Here is a 17,229-nt window from a genome sequence, read left to right as displayed (position 1 = left end):
GAGTGCAAAGTTTTAAAAAATTACGAGCCTGCATATTTGCTCCATAGCCATTATTTCATTCCCCCATTTCCTGAGAGCAGAGCAAAATACCTGTATATCTTAAACACATTGTAAAAGCAAAGCATAGGCAATTATTCATTTGTGTTTGGCTGAGCAAGCGTGGCAGCCTCTCTGTAAGTACTTGGAAGGTGAGAGCTCACTTAAATTTCAGGATCTCTAGGAACGAATCTCTCAGTTGCTGCAGGGCATCTCGAGGACACAGCTGGCCACTCAGCCGGGGCAGAGGAAGGGTCCGGGGAAGGCAGCGGTGGCTCAGGGCCAGCATCTCTCCCAAAGGATCAGTGTGCTCTTTCTCCCTGCCCAGCACCCTGTTTTTTTTCTGTGGGCTGCCTATGGTGGAAGAATTCAGAGAGACTTCCAAAAACTTCTTAAAACTTAGTGGGTGTTTCTCCATGGCATACATGTTTGCTATTGGATTAGGCCAGAAAAGGTGCCTTTGCTAGGCATGGTTCATAGTCTGATTGGTTTCAGGCAGATATATTTCACTGCAAAATTGTACTTGTTTTCTCCTTGTTTCATGCAGTTTTCTAGAGATAGCTAGAAAGGGAGACAAGTTTATTTTTTTTGTGTCACTAAACTTTAAAGACAATTTTGACTGTTAGCAAACAAATGAAAAACAGATTAAATTTGCATTTTTAAGCATACCTTTAAGAAATCCCTTTCTTGTGTAAATATTGTCATTCCAGCAAAGGTACAGCTGTTGCTCATGAAGGTTGGAATGTTGCATAGCAGCAGGGTTCTACAGAGTGAGCTGTCAAGTTGCAAAACAAGGAGGAAGAGAGTTTGCAAATAGTTTTGAGTAAGAAATAAACTTGCTCCAATACCATTAGGAGCTTTTTCCAAAAAGTGCCCTAAACATTTATGACAATGTCTGCAATAGCAAATTAAATGTGCTTGAGTCTTGGCTCAGGCACCAAAGCCAACTACCACAAGACAGTCTGTGTTCCTACTGCTAAAGTCTCTTATTCTCTAAAACAGAATGCTCACATGCAGACCACTTATGGGAATGGTCTGTGGCCCATGCTAGTACCTGAACTATTTCCAGGAACTGGTGGGGAAAAGTGTTAATTGATCCAAGCCAAAACCATGCCAGGGAGGATTTTTAAAATTTTACAGTACAGACAACCGAGTTCCAATGTTCAGGGTTGTTCCCTAGTGCTACTTAGTTTTCCATATAGCTGTGACCTATTTCACCACTGGCATTTATGTCAGTTCATAAGCCAAAGACCCTTTTGTGACTTGTACATGGTACAGGAGTATTGATATGCACACTCATCACTACAACCAGACTATCAGAAAAACTGCCTTTACCTGAAATAACTGTTAAACAGTAAGTCCTTCAAGTACGAACATGCCATTGGCAATGTAATTATTGATGCCAATCAAATCTCCAAGGAAATCAATTGCCAATCTCCCACTGAGCTTAGTACGAATTTGTCTTGGGCAAAACTTGTAGGTAAGTACAGGATAATTGCCAGACCTCTTCCCAGCACACAGGCTATGTGTAACTCTGCAAGTGGATGCCAGAACATGAGTAATGTACATGCACCACGCTTTTTGCATATTTATAAATGTCCTGATCTCCTATGCCTGACAAAAAGGCACTGGAAGACAAATGTTTCCATTTCTCTGATAGCAGTAAGGAATAAATCCTTATTCTACTGTGGAATAAAAGATGACCTCTTTTTCAAAGCACATAACAGCTCATCCAGAGAAACCAGTCCTCACAACAATGCACTAGCAGGGGAAAGCTGCAAAGTAATTTTAGTTGCAGCCATAGTCATCTACAGAGTAAATCATATGCACTTATTATAGAAGACTCCAAGTGAAAATAAATTCTCAGAGAGACTTGGCCAGTATTTCATGCAGCTTTTTGTTTGAGCAAAGAGAGGGTAAGAGAGGCAGGGACATATGATAGCCATGGAGGTATGCCTCCATGACTGCCTTTGTCATTTGGTAGCTTTTTTTAACATCCACTATGGCTGGTGAGAGGATAAGTATTTTAAAAACACCATATCCCCTAGTTGTACCAGAGGCAGTACTGCTCTGAAGACCACAGGACAAAGTATCCTGTACAACAACACATTCTCTTTCCAAGAGTACCACAAAGTCAAGCCAAGCTAGGTCACCCTGAGTCTGCAAGGGACACTGTCTCAGTGGGTGTCTGAGGCTGAAGCACTAGGGTTAGGAGAAGACAAATGAGCTTCTCTCTGAGCTGGCCGAGTCTCACCAATGTAACTACAGCAGTGTCAGTAGAGTAGTTGTTGATTTATATTGGTTTGCCATCAGAAATACACCCTGTGAAGTGCCTGGGCTGTATCCAGGCAACTTCTGCCAAAGGTTCCCTGGCAGGAGGAAAGCTGAAGATGGTATTATGGACTGTTCCTTTCCTCAGCACAGGGCCAGGTTGTCTCTGCCCCCTGAGGGCAGAGAAACCACAGGTGCTCTGAATTTTTGCACTGGTTCTCCACTGTCAATACAGCTGTCTGGCAGCCAGAGCATGGCAGCAGTGGAGGTAGAGTGAATGTGCTTCCATTCCTCAGCTTTTCTTAGTCTGGGCTACAGACTGGGGATGCTGGAAGTCCTTAACAATGGGAGAAAGCTCCCATGTGTGCAAAACTCTTCAGCAACCCAAGTTGCCAGATTTATGGATGTTTCTCGCTGCACTATGTTTGCTGCAGACTAGAAGGAGCCGCATTATATCTCTGCTTTTGAGTTTGGCATTCTCCATGTTTAAAATGGCAGACAAGACAGTGATGTGTTGTTCTGATACAGCCTTAACATCTGATTCTAACCAGACAGATCCCCACTGTCAATGAAACATTATGTTTGTCTTGCTCTGATTCTAGGATGAAATTCTGAACTCATGTTACAGTAAAGGTAATGACATAATACACTGCCATGGTGCTCTGAACATGAACATAAGGAAAACTGCCCTTCAGTGAAATGAATCCCCTAAGGAAAAAATTGTAGTGGAGGAACAGTTCGGTTTTGCCAGCATAACTGTAACTGAACAAAGGGCTTCTGCCAGCAAAACCTTGAGTCAAAGATCAAGACTTTTCAAGCTCCAACCAACAAAACAAGTAAAGCCTTCATTAAAAAGTAAAAGCCTAGTAAAGCCTAGTAAAGCCTTTGACACTGTCTCCCACAACATTCTCCTGGAGAAGCTGGCGACTCGTGGCTTAGACAGGTGCACTCTTCGCTGGGTAAAAAACTGTCTGGATGGCCGAGCCCAGAGAGTTGTGGTGAATGGAGTGAAATCCAGTTGGCGGCCGGTCACAAGCGGTGTCCCCCAGGGCTCTGTTTTGGGGCCGGTCTTGTTTAATATATTTATCAATGATCTGGATGAGGGGATTGAGTGCACCCTCAGCACATTTGCAGACGACACCAAGTTGGGAGGGAGTATTGATCTGCTTGAGGGCAGGAAAGCTCTGCAGACGGATCTGGACAGGCTGGATCGATGGGCCGAGGCCAATTGGATGAGGTTCAACAAGGCCAAGTGCCGGGTCCTGCACTTTGGCCACAACAACCCCATGCAACGCTACAGGCTTGGGGAAGAGTGTCTGGAAAGCTGCCCTGCAGAGAAGGACCTGGGGGTGTTGGTTGACAGCCGGCTGAAGATGAGCCAGCAGTGTGCCCAGGTGGCCAAGAAGGCCAACGGCATCCTGGCCTGTATCAGAAATAGTGTGGCCAGCAGGAGTAGGGAGGTGATCGTGCCCCTGTACTCGGCGCTGGTGAGGCCGCACCTCGAACACTGTGTTCAGTTTTGGGCCCCTCACTACAAGAAGGACATTGAGGTGCTGGAGCGTGTCCAGAGAAGGGCGACGAAGCTGGTGAGGGGTCTGGAGCACAAGTCTTATGAGGAGCGGCTGAGGGAACTGGGGTTGTTCAGTGTGGAGAAGAGGAGGCTGAGGGGAGACCTCATCGCTCTCTACAACTACCTGAAAGGGGGTTGCAGAGAGGTGGGTGTTGGGCTCTTCTCCCAAGTGACTAGCGACAGGACAGGAGGAAATGGCCTCAAGTTGCGCCAGGGGGGGTTTAGGCTGGATATTAGGAAAAATTTCTTTACTGAGAGAGTGGTGAAGCACTGGAACAGGCTGCCCGGGGAAGTGGTGGAGTCACCATCACTGGAGGTGTTCAAGGAACGTGTGGACGAGGCATTGCAGGACATGGTTTAGTCGGCATGGTGGTGTTGGGTTGATGGTTGGACTTGATGATCTTACAGGCCTTTTCCAACCTTAATGATTCTGTGAACAGAGCTATGTGGGAAGAGTCTATGGAATGGCTTATCCTTTCAGTAAATACTGAATTTCGGAATCAAAAAGGAAAAAAAGGTGACTTTGAAAGGAAAGATGTATTTACCAATGTAATAATCTCAACTGGTGTTACAAAAGAAAAAAGTCCACAGACAAGTTATTTGTTCAAAATTTTGCTATGGGTTGAAATACTTGATACATATACTTGAATGGTATATGAATTTTTGAATACAATACAAATACTTGAAATGGTTCATGTTTCATTGTTTCAGCAAAGGAGGAAAAGGTCTTTTTTTTTTTTTTTCCAATGGCCTTGTTGGTGTTACAGTCAATTTCATATTAAAATACGCTACATGTGTCTGTTTGTGAAGGGTAAGAGGAAAGATAAAAGGGTTGGGAGACCAGACAGCATTCTGTAACATAAAACTCAAATAGCATCCAATGATGCACAAAGACGGTTTCCAGGAGGAAGCCAGAAGTACTGATGAAAGTTTTATTTTATCTATAGTATCTTATGGTGCTTCTTTATAAAAGTAAGTTACCTCCCAGAGTAGTGCAATGGGAATAGTATTTGCTTGTTGCTGGAGAAAGGAGTGAAATAATGGTTAAAATGTCAAGCCTTTCAGGGTCAGAGCAGAAGGACATCAAAGAGAAAGCCAAAGCTTTGGATTCGCAGGTGTGGAACTGAAAGAGGAGGGAATGTAGAAGAAGAGGAAACACAGACAGCCCTAAAGTGCAATGCTAATGACAAGAAGCAACATCAAGAGCTGCTAGTGGGGAATTTCCATCCAGTAAAGCTGGCTGTAGATATAGGAAGGCTTTAAACTGCACAGTAACACAAAGAGACAGAAAATGTAGGAGAACTAATACAACCTAACCACAAAATCTCCAGAGGCGTTCACTTGGAAGAAAAATACTTTGTCAGGGTTTCCTGAAAACAGTTTAGTAGTCCGTAGCTTGTCCCTCCCCCGCTCCCACCTCTACATTACTGGTTGCCACAAGCCAGCTTAGCAGACTCCATCCACATGATTCTTCTCTTTGGCAAATACCTAGTTCACTAGAGTATTCTGATGAGAGGAAAAAGTTATTGTTCTACATACCAGTTGGACATACAAAGGGCTGAAGTATAAGAACAATGACTGTAGTAACAATGAGTAACAATTTAGTAGACATAGGTGAAAAAAGTGTCAAAACCAGAAAAGTGTCCCAAACTTGCAGGATTCTCCCACTACATTTGGTGGATACTTCCTGAGGAATTATTTTCTTATTTTGAAAACACCAAGAGATGCAACTATCAGAAGTTGGGCTTTTTACTAACCAATCTGAAGAAAACAGAGTTCTAATCAAGTGAAAGTGAGAGCTAATGACCCTGTTAGTGAAATTGTTCTTTGCCACTGTCTGGAGATGACACAAATCTCAGACAAGATCTTGCTTTATGCCCAATGAAAGTTTGCCTTGCAAGGGTTCCTGGACCAAGGCTTTAGGGCATTTCTTCTTCATGAAGTAAGTTTCATTTAGATGAGTGATCTAAGAAAGAAAAGCTCACTGAGGAGAATGACTAATGGGTGGAAGCAGATAAAGGTGTGAGATGGGACAAAAGTGTGAAGAAAACTAGGGGGGGGGGATCCCTGAGAATCATACAGAAACACATAGCAAAAATAACTAATAATCTCTGAGAACATTGCTGAAAAGAATTTGAATACAAAAAGGGAAGATTAAATGTAGGGATACATACAGTAAGGTTACAAAAACATGTAATTTTTCTATGGTAGATTTACCACTGAACATCCTGGTCTAACAATAGTACTGTGGTTGATGGTAAATGTACCACAGGAAGACTACATTTTTGGTAACCTCAGCTCAAAGCTACCAATCTAAGAATAAGGGCAGTGTAAGAGTTTTAGGAGAATTTTGTGTGCAACTTAAAAAAGCCAAGATGAATGTAAAGATAAGAAGGCATTCCTAAGAAGAGAGCGGTGGAAAGCCACAGAGCAGTTGGCCAGAGATCTCTTTCAGCAGAAGGTTCAAATTATTAGGAAATATCCTTTGATTATTTAGAAGATGTAATCAACAATTTGATTGAATTGTTAAAACAGGACAGACATTTCATAGCCATCTTCAAAGCAATTCTTGCTTCCTCATATAAGAAGCTATTGGAGATAGTATGTTTGAATGTCAATTAACCAGTTTAATACCATGTAGTAAAAGACAGAAATACTGGAAAAGTACCAACATGATAAAGTTCATCACATGGAACAGAAAGCTTGTTAAGCAGGTGGTGAATGGAGTGATCATAAAAAGTCCAATTCTTTGTCCCTTTCTGGTTTGAGCAGTACATGCAATTTTAATCACACTGAATTACTTCAATAGCACAATTTGTATAAGCACAACCTGCTATAATGGACTCAGAATTCAGTCCAAAGATAGGATGTCCCAGTGGGGAAGAATAGGGAATAATGCAATCAAAAGCAACCCAGGGACTAATATCACACATCATATATTCTCTATCAGCCACATTCAGGGCAGTTCAAATAATCTTTGGAGGTGGACATCTCACAGACAGTCCAACCAGGGATTTATCACAGGAATGTTTTTATTTGTTCCATAATGAGGTGACAAAATATAGAACACGTATATAACGCAGAGCTAGAACCAAATTAGAGGGACACCAAGCACTTCATGGGTCGGAATTAATTCAAAATTATTTTGATAAATTGTAGGAATGAACTGAATTTAATAAAACAGCACTGTGTACAGAACTGTGAAAAATTAAAGCTTTTTGCACAAAATGAAGAGTAGTAAACTAGTGGATTACAAAATGATTAGGAGTTTAAATTATGGTGTTGATACAAAACAAACAAACATCATTCTGGGAAATATTAACAGAAGTGTGACACATGTGGCCTACAGGAAATAGCAATGTCATTTTCAATGTCAGGAGAGAAGCCTCAGCTGGATAATTGTTGTTTGGGGTGCCATGGTTGAAGAAAGCTGTAGACGAACTGGAAAGAGGCCAAAAGTAAGCACCAAGTATGATAAGTGGGTTGAAAAACTTGACCCATGCAGAGAGGTTGAAATGGTTTGTTTAGTCTAGAAAATGGAAGATTGGTGGGATACAGAACAGTCTGTAAATGTATAAAATGCCAGTAAGAACAGTGGGAAATTCCTTATGCAAATGCTAAGAGTTGTGCAAGAACATTGAGGGACTGAAACTGTAGGTGCAGGACTTAGCAAGACAGTATAAAATTAGAGGAATAGTAGTGTCACTAGAACACAAATACAGAAATGGTAAGATATTGCATGTTAGTAATTTTTTATCAAAACTGACTTGGAGAAGGATGGTAATAGATAGATGTTTATTGTGGTAGTACTAGAAGTATATAATAGACTTCTAGATTCAGTTAGCCGTGAATGTGACTAGAGATTTCTCTGATGCTAGTGACCAAGAAATATAACTGAGAATTATGCTAGTATGGAGGACATTGACATTTTGCATAGGGACTGGAGAACAAAAACAATTATTCATAAGACCTCAGTATTTCTGAACATTCTTTTTTCATTAGATATTCAGACAACTGTAAATTAATAACAAATTTAACATGGTTAATGAGGGCATTATAAAATGCCTGGTCCTAGAAAATAAGTTTGGTTGGAGTGATCATGAGTAGACTGTAAATTAAACAGGTGAGTAAACAAAGTACATACAAAACAAAATTCCTTATTTCAGAGGGACACATTTTGGTAAATTAAGGGAATTCTCAGCTGGACTGAAGGTCTGGGACCAGCAGGTTCCAGGGACCTGGAATGTATCCTGTCATTGGTGCAAAATGTAGTAGGAATCTGTATCCCAAGAGCAGAGAAGAAAAGTGTGTAGAAGAGGCTTGAGATATAACAAATTACTATCCATCTTTAGCAGATGTATTTAGAATAAGTAGACATCTTACAAAATAACAGGGAAAAGTATGGAGCAGCAAAAGAAGTTGTATGTCAAAATCAAGAAGTGAAGAGTAATAATTAAATGTTGACTAGAGGCTGGAAGGAAATCACTTTCAGGGATAAGGCTTGAAATCAATCTTGCTTAATATTTTCATGATAACTTGGCACAAAATACAGGGGCTTTCTGATGAAATCTGATAATAACAAAAAACTGGAAGAGGTTAACTGAAAAGAAAGGGGATATCAAAGGGGGAAGCTGGATTACCTTCAAGTCTAGAGTAATACAAATGGGACAAAATTGAATAGGATAAAATGTTGAAGTCATGCACTTGGGTGCTAATAACAGAAGGTCCTCCTAGAAATTAGAAACTCTGGGTTTGGAAATTACTATGGAAGGGAAGTACTGAGCTGTAAAGGGTTATTCCAAAATGACTAGAAGCTTCTAATGGGACACAGCTGTGAATAAGGCAAATGCTGTTCTGTGACATACCAAAAGAGGTATTTCTAACACAAATAGGGATGAGCTAGTGTCACTGTAAAAAGACTTGGCAAAAATGTCTGTGTATGACTAGGTACAATTTTAATCATCCCTCTCCAAGGATACACAACTAAAACACAAAAGAAGAAGGGTTAGTAGGTTGATGAGAGAAACAGAAAACATATTTTACAAGGAAAACTTAAAAGACCTTGTATGATTAGAGCGGAAAGAGAACAGCTCAGAAGGGATATGATGATTGTCTGTAAATACATCTGAAGAACAAATACCAGTTAGAGGAAAGAAGTATTTAATCTAAATAATAATGCTGGCACAGAAACAAAGGGACATAAATCAGCCATGAGTATGAATAGAAATTATAGATACTAATCATTAAAGCAAACAAGTTCTTGAACTGCCTTCCTTTGGGAGTAATGGGGACAAAAAAACTAATTGCTTTTAATGGACACAGTAAGTTTATAAAAGGGATGATGTAACAAAGCTGCAAGTAATTGCAGGGATTGAATTTGATGATCTAGAAAGACCTATCCAGCCTTGTGTCTCTATGTTGTTACAAAAAAATCACGAATTATTCTTCTCTATTTCCACCAAGCTAGGATAGAAAATGTTCAGTTTCATTTGCAGGTTAGAGAACAATGTCAACTTTCTATTAAGACACTGAAGCACTGGAGCGAACTAGCTAGGAAAGTTTTCAAGAACCACTTGAGCAAATATTTCACATGGCTTTTCTAGGTGTACTTGGACAGGCTTACAGAAGTGGGTTGGTCTTTTGAGGTCCTTTCCAACCCTGAATTTCTATCAGAAAATATAGGCTCGTATCTTTCTGGACTCTGGCTTAGCAAAACAGCAAAAACCCCAAGTTATTTCTGAGAAAGTTGTTGAGTAATTTACACTCTGTAACTTTTGGAGGTATTTGCAGTGCTACATTATTTATTATTTTTCCAGTGTTCAAAGGTTCTAAGAAATTCATAAAGCAAGCCCAATTCCCAGCAGGAGATTGGAAGCTTTTGGCTTTCATACCTGCGGAGTCTAGTATACACAAAACAAAATATCATTATTGTATTTAGCTTTCCTTAGCAGAGAAAATACAGTTTGGTGTAAGCTCCATTGTAAAATGCTTTTCTTCTCTGAACTTCCTCCCAGAGTGGCAACAGCATTCTGTGTTCCATCATTCTGAACCACTACCAGGGACCATCAATAATAAACTACGATGATGAGAATGGCAAAACATGTATGCACATTGCTGCTGCTGCAGGCTACAGTGATATTATCAGTGAGCTGGCTAAAGTCCCGGAGTGCAACCTGCAGGCCCTTGATGTGGATGACAGGTAACCATGGAAACTCTGAAACTGAAATTGCTGCTTCCTTTGTATTAACCTGAGACTAGCTCTGTTTATTCTATAATCGTGTTTCCTGTTTCACAGGCCACGGCCTACTTAATGAACTGCACTTACAGAGAACCATGCTTGCTGAAAAACACTGCAAAGCAGTCCAGCTCACATCTATCATACCTAGAGTAATAACTGACTAGTAGGAATGTTATTTAACCTTGTGTTTCTGGTAGGAAATTACAAGATTGTGTGTGAAAGGACTTTGTCACCACTTGACTTAACTTCTTTCAATCAAAAGTGAACATTCTTTTCAAAACAATAGAACAGGATCCTACAACTTGAAGCTGGGATCCTGCTACTATTAGTATTTAAGAAATGGCAATGTTCTCTTGTTGCATTTAAGATGCTAACACAGTATTCCTATAGGATGAGGGGATCTTCACCTTCCATTTTGACAAGGCATTTGATTCCTTCCAGGATGAAATCCCTATATCATAAGTGCAGAATAGACATCTTCTTTCCTCTTTTTCACCCCACACCTACCTCCCTTGGAACTTTGCTCATAAATTTATTTAATGCAAACAGAACCACTGACTGTTCGCATCGATTATCCTGCTCAGTGGAGCAAAAGCCAAGGTTTTCTTGGCTTAGGCTTTCAGGTACTTAAAATAACAGCACTCTTCATGGAAAAGTGCAATAAAATGGAACAGAAATAAAACCAACAGGGTTCTGGAGAAGTTTCTAAACATCAGTAAAATGTAGTTGAGAAGGCTGTGTTTCTGTGGAAAAAAGGGTGAAAGGAGGAGTTTAACTACACTTAAGACCTCAGAAAGACACGACTTCCTATTACATGTTCTCACATATTTCCATAGAAGGTATTATATTTGAAGAGGGGAAAAGATAAGCTGTGCACTATAAACACACAGTAGATTTCCATTCCATTGTGTTTCTGACTGCACCCATCTGAAATCACTGAGATGGCAAAGAAACAGCAGAGAAAAGTCAATTTTGTTTTTTTATTCTTGCACAGTTTTCTTATGGTGTTTTCTGTGCTTTCAGATTTTTCACAAGAGCAAAATATTACAATTTGGAAACTGGACAAAAGTTCCCAAAGACAAGATGCAAATCTTCTGCCAAGCAGAAAATCAGTTTGATTCTCCTACAGAGATTCAAGACAATTATATCTGCTCCAGTCTGTGCCCATCAAAGAACACAGAAACTGTCAAATGGGCAATGACAATCTGGTAGATGTGCCCAGTTTTTCTCATTCATCTAGGGGAGGCTTCTTCTCCTATTACCTTCATGGAGAGCCCTGAGCCAATCATTGCTAATTGTATTTGGTGTAAAGATGAGAAGAGCTTGTCCCTATGCAGTGGACACTACAAAGATTTGTTTCAAGTTCTGCTCTGAAAACTTCAGGCATTCCTCCCACTCTGCAACTCCAGCAGCAGAAGAGATGCTATTATGTAGCACATATAGGCATTCTGCAGCCTCATATCTGCTTTCTCTACAGCTAAATAGATGCACATAGATAGATACCAGTCTATGGCCTTATTACCACCACTGGCAGCTACATCAGTGTGGGATACGTTGCTGCAGAATTCCTTAAAATGGATGTCGTGAATTTGGACGAGTAGCATAGAAGCACACCTCATTATGTCATTAATAGTTTCACTAGTAAATTTATTCATCTATTTTTATGATACTCCCCCTTTTCTGTAGGACACCTTTGCACTGGGCTGCAGCAGCAGGGAAAGCTGACTGTGTGCAGACACTGCTAGAGCTGGGGATAGACAGCAGCCCTCGAGACATCAATGAAAACACTCCTCTGACATATGCAATGTATTGTGGGCACACAGCATGCATCAAGCTGCTGTCTCAGGAGAGCAGGTAAAGCAAAAGTTCACGTCTTGCTCACATGTTGCCACTGACTAGAAAACAAATCTATTACTTTTTGTATGCTACTGAAGGGTTTGAGCCCTGGGTGATGTCTCCTCAATTCATATGCAATACTCAGTTCAAGTTTTCCACCAAAATAGCAACGTTAGAATTAGTCATCTACTGAAGACTCATCACTGCAGTTACTGTGCTAGTCTACCGGTCAGCAGAGGGTTCTGAAATGAGAAGATATGAGTATAGCTCTTGCTCAGTCACCTTCATGCAGAAAATGCATCTTACAGAATAATTTCTGTGCTCAGATATATGCCTTCCACTTTTTTGAAATCTCTATGCACTATCTGTGTGTTCATGTAATCAGACAGAAGGATAGACTGAACACAAAAGCAACTTTGCCAGATAGATAATAAAATAAATTTCAAGTTTTCATCCTCAGGCTAAGGGTTTGGCAGTGTTTTCCTAGCCTTCTTTAGTTCTGTACCTTGATTGTCTCTTCTTATTCTGAGCTTTTTTCTGTTAAAAAGTAAAATTCTTTTACCATTGCTTATGATCTTCTTCTCTCTTTGTATTTCTCATGTTTCAGCAGCTGTCATTCAATTCATTTCAATTCTTCAGCTTTGGTAAATAAGCATGCACTTACAAAGACATTTATCATCACATTTCTTCGTGCTTTCCCCTCTTTTCCAGTCAGCAGTTAGTATTATTTCCTGTGTTACAAACTGTGAGACATTGGTAACATAACCTCTCCTCCTCCTCCTCCTGCGCTCTGCCTGTCAGAGTAGGTCTGAAATGTTGATTAGTCAAAACCTCATCTAAAAACCACTACAGCAGCACCACTGTAGGTAATTATCTTGAAAGATCTGAAACTGTGCTGGGCCTTTTTAGTACAGACAAGGCAAGGCAAAGGGAAAAGCGAAAAGGGAAAAGGGGAAGGGGGGGCAGGGGCAGGGGCAGGGCAAGGGCAAGGGCAAGGGCAAGGGCAAGGGCAAGGGAAAGGGAAAGGGAAAGGGAAAGGGAAAGGGAAAGGGAAAGGGAAAGGGAAAGGGAAAGGGAAAGGGAAAGGGAAAGGGAAAGGGAAAGGGAAAGGGAAAGGGAGGGAAGGAATGGTGAACTAGTGCCTTTGTTACAGTGTTAGCAATGACTGTGCTGTTGGAAATACCATTTTCCAAAAATGACATAATACAAAGACCACTTGGTTTTAAAGATCCCAGCATGTTCTTCTTATTATTGGATCTTGCCTCACCATTAAGAATAATGATTCTGCAGCTGGTAGATGCTGAAGCCAGAGAAGTTTGTTTGGTTTTTTTCCTGATAGCTACACTGAGCCTACATTAGAATGGGTGTAAGGAAATGAACCCCATTAGAAAGAGTAAAGTAACACAGTATCATTTTCAGTCTTTGTTAATTACAAATTTAGAGTCCTAACTTTTTGCCTCCTTGAACCACCCCTGCAAATGCATCTGAACAGTATATACCCCATTTCATGGGCTAACACAGGCAGTATTTTTTTTTCATTATTTGGCAATAATGACATCACATTTTGATTTGTACTTCCAGTAGATCTGAGCCAGTTCATCAGTTTTCCTCCCAGAACAACAGACTCCTAAAGAAAGAAGGACGATTCAGTATGCTGAACCACATCTTCTCTTGCAAAAAGAAGAAAGATGATCAGAAAACCAGTCAGAAGGAGAGAAGCAGAGACCGATATCCTAGAGAAGAGACCTCAGAAGTAGATGACATCATCACCACTTTTGATTGCATTATGGACACAAACTGCAAAGACATTCCAGATCAGTGTGTGACCACCGCTGAATTTAAAATAAGGAGCACAGACACAAAGTACCTCATACCAGAAAAGAAGCAACCAGACTGTCAGGGGCTTCTGCCCATCAGAACCCAGAGCCTCCCCCCAATCACTGCGAGCAATTCCTTCCTAACTGCTTCACAGAGCACAACATCAAGCTTCTCCTCCAGCACCAGCACCCATCATTTTGCACACAAGTCTCAAAAGAGTAGGAGTGAACACAACTTGCTGGACCACAGAAGCAGCTGCCAGGCTTTGTTGGATGACCCCTGGAACACAGACTCTAACCGACTACTCTCCTACAAAGTCTGTACTAGGACTCCTTCAGCCAAACTGATAAATGGCTTAAACTCTGAAAGGTCTCACCATGTGCTTTTGTGCCCTCCCCGCCTTCCCTCACTTCCCAGTTCTCCATCAGGTAATTTCTTTCTTCTCTATCTCCCAAATTCTATAATCTCTACTGGTGTGGCAAGCTGAGTCAGAAAAAATAGGTAAGTCTGATCCATGACATTTCTATTTCTTTAGTATCTTTTTCAGTTTCTTCTCCCTGTATGTAGTAGCAATCTCAGATAGCGTATGGACAGGACATCAGCTGACAGCTAAAGCAAGGTGCTTACGCATGGGAAACGAGATTTAAGTAGGTCTGATGAGCAAGCAAAAATGCAGGTAGTTAGGAAGCATGTAAGATACCTGAGCAAGGTAAGTGCCTCCAGATTATCTATGATGTGCTTTGTGAATTGCATGTTAACATCCACTGCCATGCCTGCTGCCTTGTGTCTGCATTTAGTCCTGGAACTAGATGTGCAAAGGAACTGTACTGCACTCAAATCTCTAACTGTGCTGAGAGCTGCTTTTGGATCCAACCAGGTAAGTCTATGTGTGCTATGCTGCACGGCTCTGCACCATGCCACTTTCCCCTTATAGACATATTCTGACCCCAGGCTGTCGTGTCATCTCTTCCCACTTCTCCCACCCTGAGTGCCAGCATTTTGGTCTAATATGCTGTTCTTATGGTTTCTCCAAAGCTGAATTCAGGCTGCTAAATTTACAGAGACAAAGTAAATGCTTTTGTGTTGTGGTTTGGAAACTGTAATACAACAGTAATGAAGCAGAGCATCAGAATTTTGAAGTAAACTTGAAACCAGGGTTTGGCAGGATTCGCATCTAGTACTTTGTTTGACTCACATCCATGTTTAAATGAATCTGGCTGGCTGGCCTGCATGCTGGAGTTTACTTCAACATATCAATGTCTCCAGCTTTGTCTCCTTTGGGATTAGTCCCATGCCAAAATTAAACACATCTAGCATGCCTTCCAACCACTGTAATATCTAACTGAAAACGAAGCAAGCAAAAGCAATCCCCAAACTTACCAGTACACCACTACAAGGAGTAAATATTACACAATAAGTTAATCTACCCTCACCCCAACAGACATGAGCCGTTATCCTCCAGTGAAAAGAGGAGTGAACAGAAACCCTGTCTGAGAAGAACCCTCAGTTAGGTCAGGTCACTATCTGAGCTTGCATGATAGTGCAAACTGTGCTGACTCCTAAGCAAAGGGATCTATAAAATAGCAAATCTTTGTTCACATCTCTAATAATGAGAGTAGAGATGGCAATTTCAGAATGACAGGTCATTCTACGTTGTGCAAATAAAGGCTGGAAATAGTTTTTCAGGGTGAAAAGGAGCTATTCAAAAAGTTCCAATTCCTGAGCATCAGGCCACATTCCTGAAAGCTTGATAGACCTTTTCTATAGGTGTCACTACTTTTTTAGTGTGCACTCTTCAGCTATTCACTCAACCATACAAACCCCAAACTCCACATAGCTAGCAGCACGACTCTTTCTACACTGAACTCTGCAAGGTTCAGCTCACATATGGAAGACAAGAAAACCTGCAGGGCTTCTTTACAACCTAAATGTAATAGGGTACAGTGACACTGAGATATTTGAGATCATACATGTTGACAGTAGGAGGAGGAATGAACTCAAACTGGATAAACCAAACCTGAGGACAACTATGGGGAACCATTTCTTGGTGGAATTAGCTAGATTAGGAATGCATTTGATGTGGATGTAACTACCAGGTTATTTAAAATGTGATTACAGATTCTTCTTAAGACTGTAGAATAATGTATGGTTAAATCCTTGTTTGCTCTGGACAGAAGGACAGGTAGTTTACTATGAGCATCCTATGACAAAAAGTTGCAACTAGCTGGATGGACCCTGTGCATCCACTCAGTGCTCTATGATCTGCACAAGGACTCAGCATAGGACCAGCAGTCTACATGCATGAATGAGGGCAAAATCCTATCAGTTATGGGAAATCTTCTAACTTTTACAATGGGAGCTGTTTTTGCACATCCAAAGGAAGAGTAAGTAATTTTATCTCTGACAGTTTATCATCTCCCTCAGAGAAAAAAAAGCCTCAGTCTGCTTCAAGCCCAGTTCTCTGTGTACCAGCTCCCTTTAATAAAACTTTCCAACAATAAAAAGATTACTGTAGCTGGCAAAAAGGACTTCCACTGAAGCATGTGAATTAAGAGCTTGTAAGGAGGCAGAGAGTGTCTCACAGGAATACATTGCACAACCCAGATACTGTCTAATTTCTTCACGATAAAAAGATCTGCTTAACCCTCTTCATGCCTATGTGTGTGGTTTAAATTTGTCTGCCCCTTAATTAAAGCCACCTGACTTGCTGTGAATTAGAACTGCATTTACTGTATGAGCTCCAGGCTTCCAGGTCTCCAGTGCACTGTGCCTGCAGGACTTAGAGGGATCAGAAGCAAAGAAAGCCTGGCTCCAGCCCAGCGGGCAGCGCTGTGCAGGCAGCTCTCTCTGAGGAAAGATATTTCCTTGTTGGTTTTTTTTCTGCAGGAGGCCTGACTGAGGGAAAAAACAACATCTGGTCTTTCAAGAACACTGAAGTGTTAATACTCCATTTCTCAAGTCATGACTGTGGGGGCTACATGTAATTTCCTAATCACTGAATATCCAGGGCAGGATTATGGGTATCAATAATCTAGGGGGACTCAATTTGAAAATTATTTTCTCAGCTGACACACAGTGTTGATTGTCTTGCATGACCATGTCTTTTATTAAAGTCAGAGCTAATTTTTGTGCTTATTGCTACTAAGGCAGCTGGCACATAAATGGGGATTTTTGGAGGTTTTTGTTCTGTTTTCTGGGCTCCTGGAAATGAAAGATGAGTCAATTTACTGGCTGAGCCTTAGCACTTACACAAAGAGGAGCGGTTGCTGTGGGTAGGAATGAGACTTACCTTACTATCATGCCACTGGTTTCTCTCAGAATAACTACTTTGTCTTGCCCTCCGCTGGGGAGAGCAAAGATAGACTATACCAAAAACTACTGTCAATATTGCAAGAGTGCTTGCCAGCCACAGTGCTGAGCTGACACCCACAATCTGAAGCATTTTGTATTTATGAGCTTT

The 17,229-nt window shown here is 41.0% G+C and overlaps 1 protein-coding gene across 1 annotated transcript in view; it reads left to right on the top strand.

The window, feature by feature from the left end:
- ANKRD55 (ankyrin repeat domain 55) overlaps nucleotides 1-17,229 on the top strand; it is a 48,671-nt gene that overhangs the window by 21,408 nt on the left and 10,034 nt on the right. The window contains exons 7-9 of the mRNA XM_059834283.1: nucleotides 9,892-10,076; nucleotides 11,802-11,969; nucleotides 13,533-14,197. Of these exons, the coding sequence (XP_059690266.1) occupies nucleotides 9,892-10,076; nucleotides 11,802-11,969; nucleotides 13,533-14,197 (1,018 nt within the window). The remainder of the gene's footprint in view (nucleotides 1-9,891; nucleotides 10,077-11,801; nucleotides 11,970-13,532; nucleotides 14,198-17,229) is intronic.

This window comes from Gavia stellata, chromosome Z, assembly GCF_030936135.1.
Source record: "Gavia stellata isolate bGavSte3 chromosome Z, bGavSte3.hap2, whole genome shotgun sequence".
Classification (NCBI taxonomy): domain Eukaryota; kingdom Metazoa; phylum Chordata; class Aves; order Gaviiformes; family Gaviidae; genus Gavia; species Gavia stellata.
Note: the sequence above shows the minus strand (reverse complement) of the source record. Positions and strands in the feature narration are given on the sequence as shown.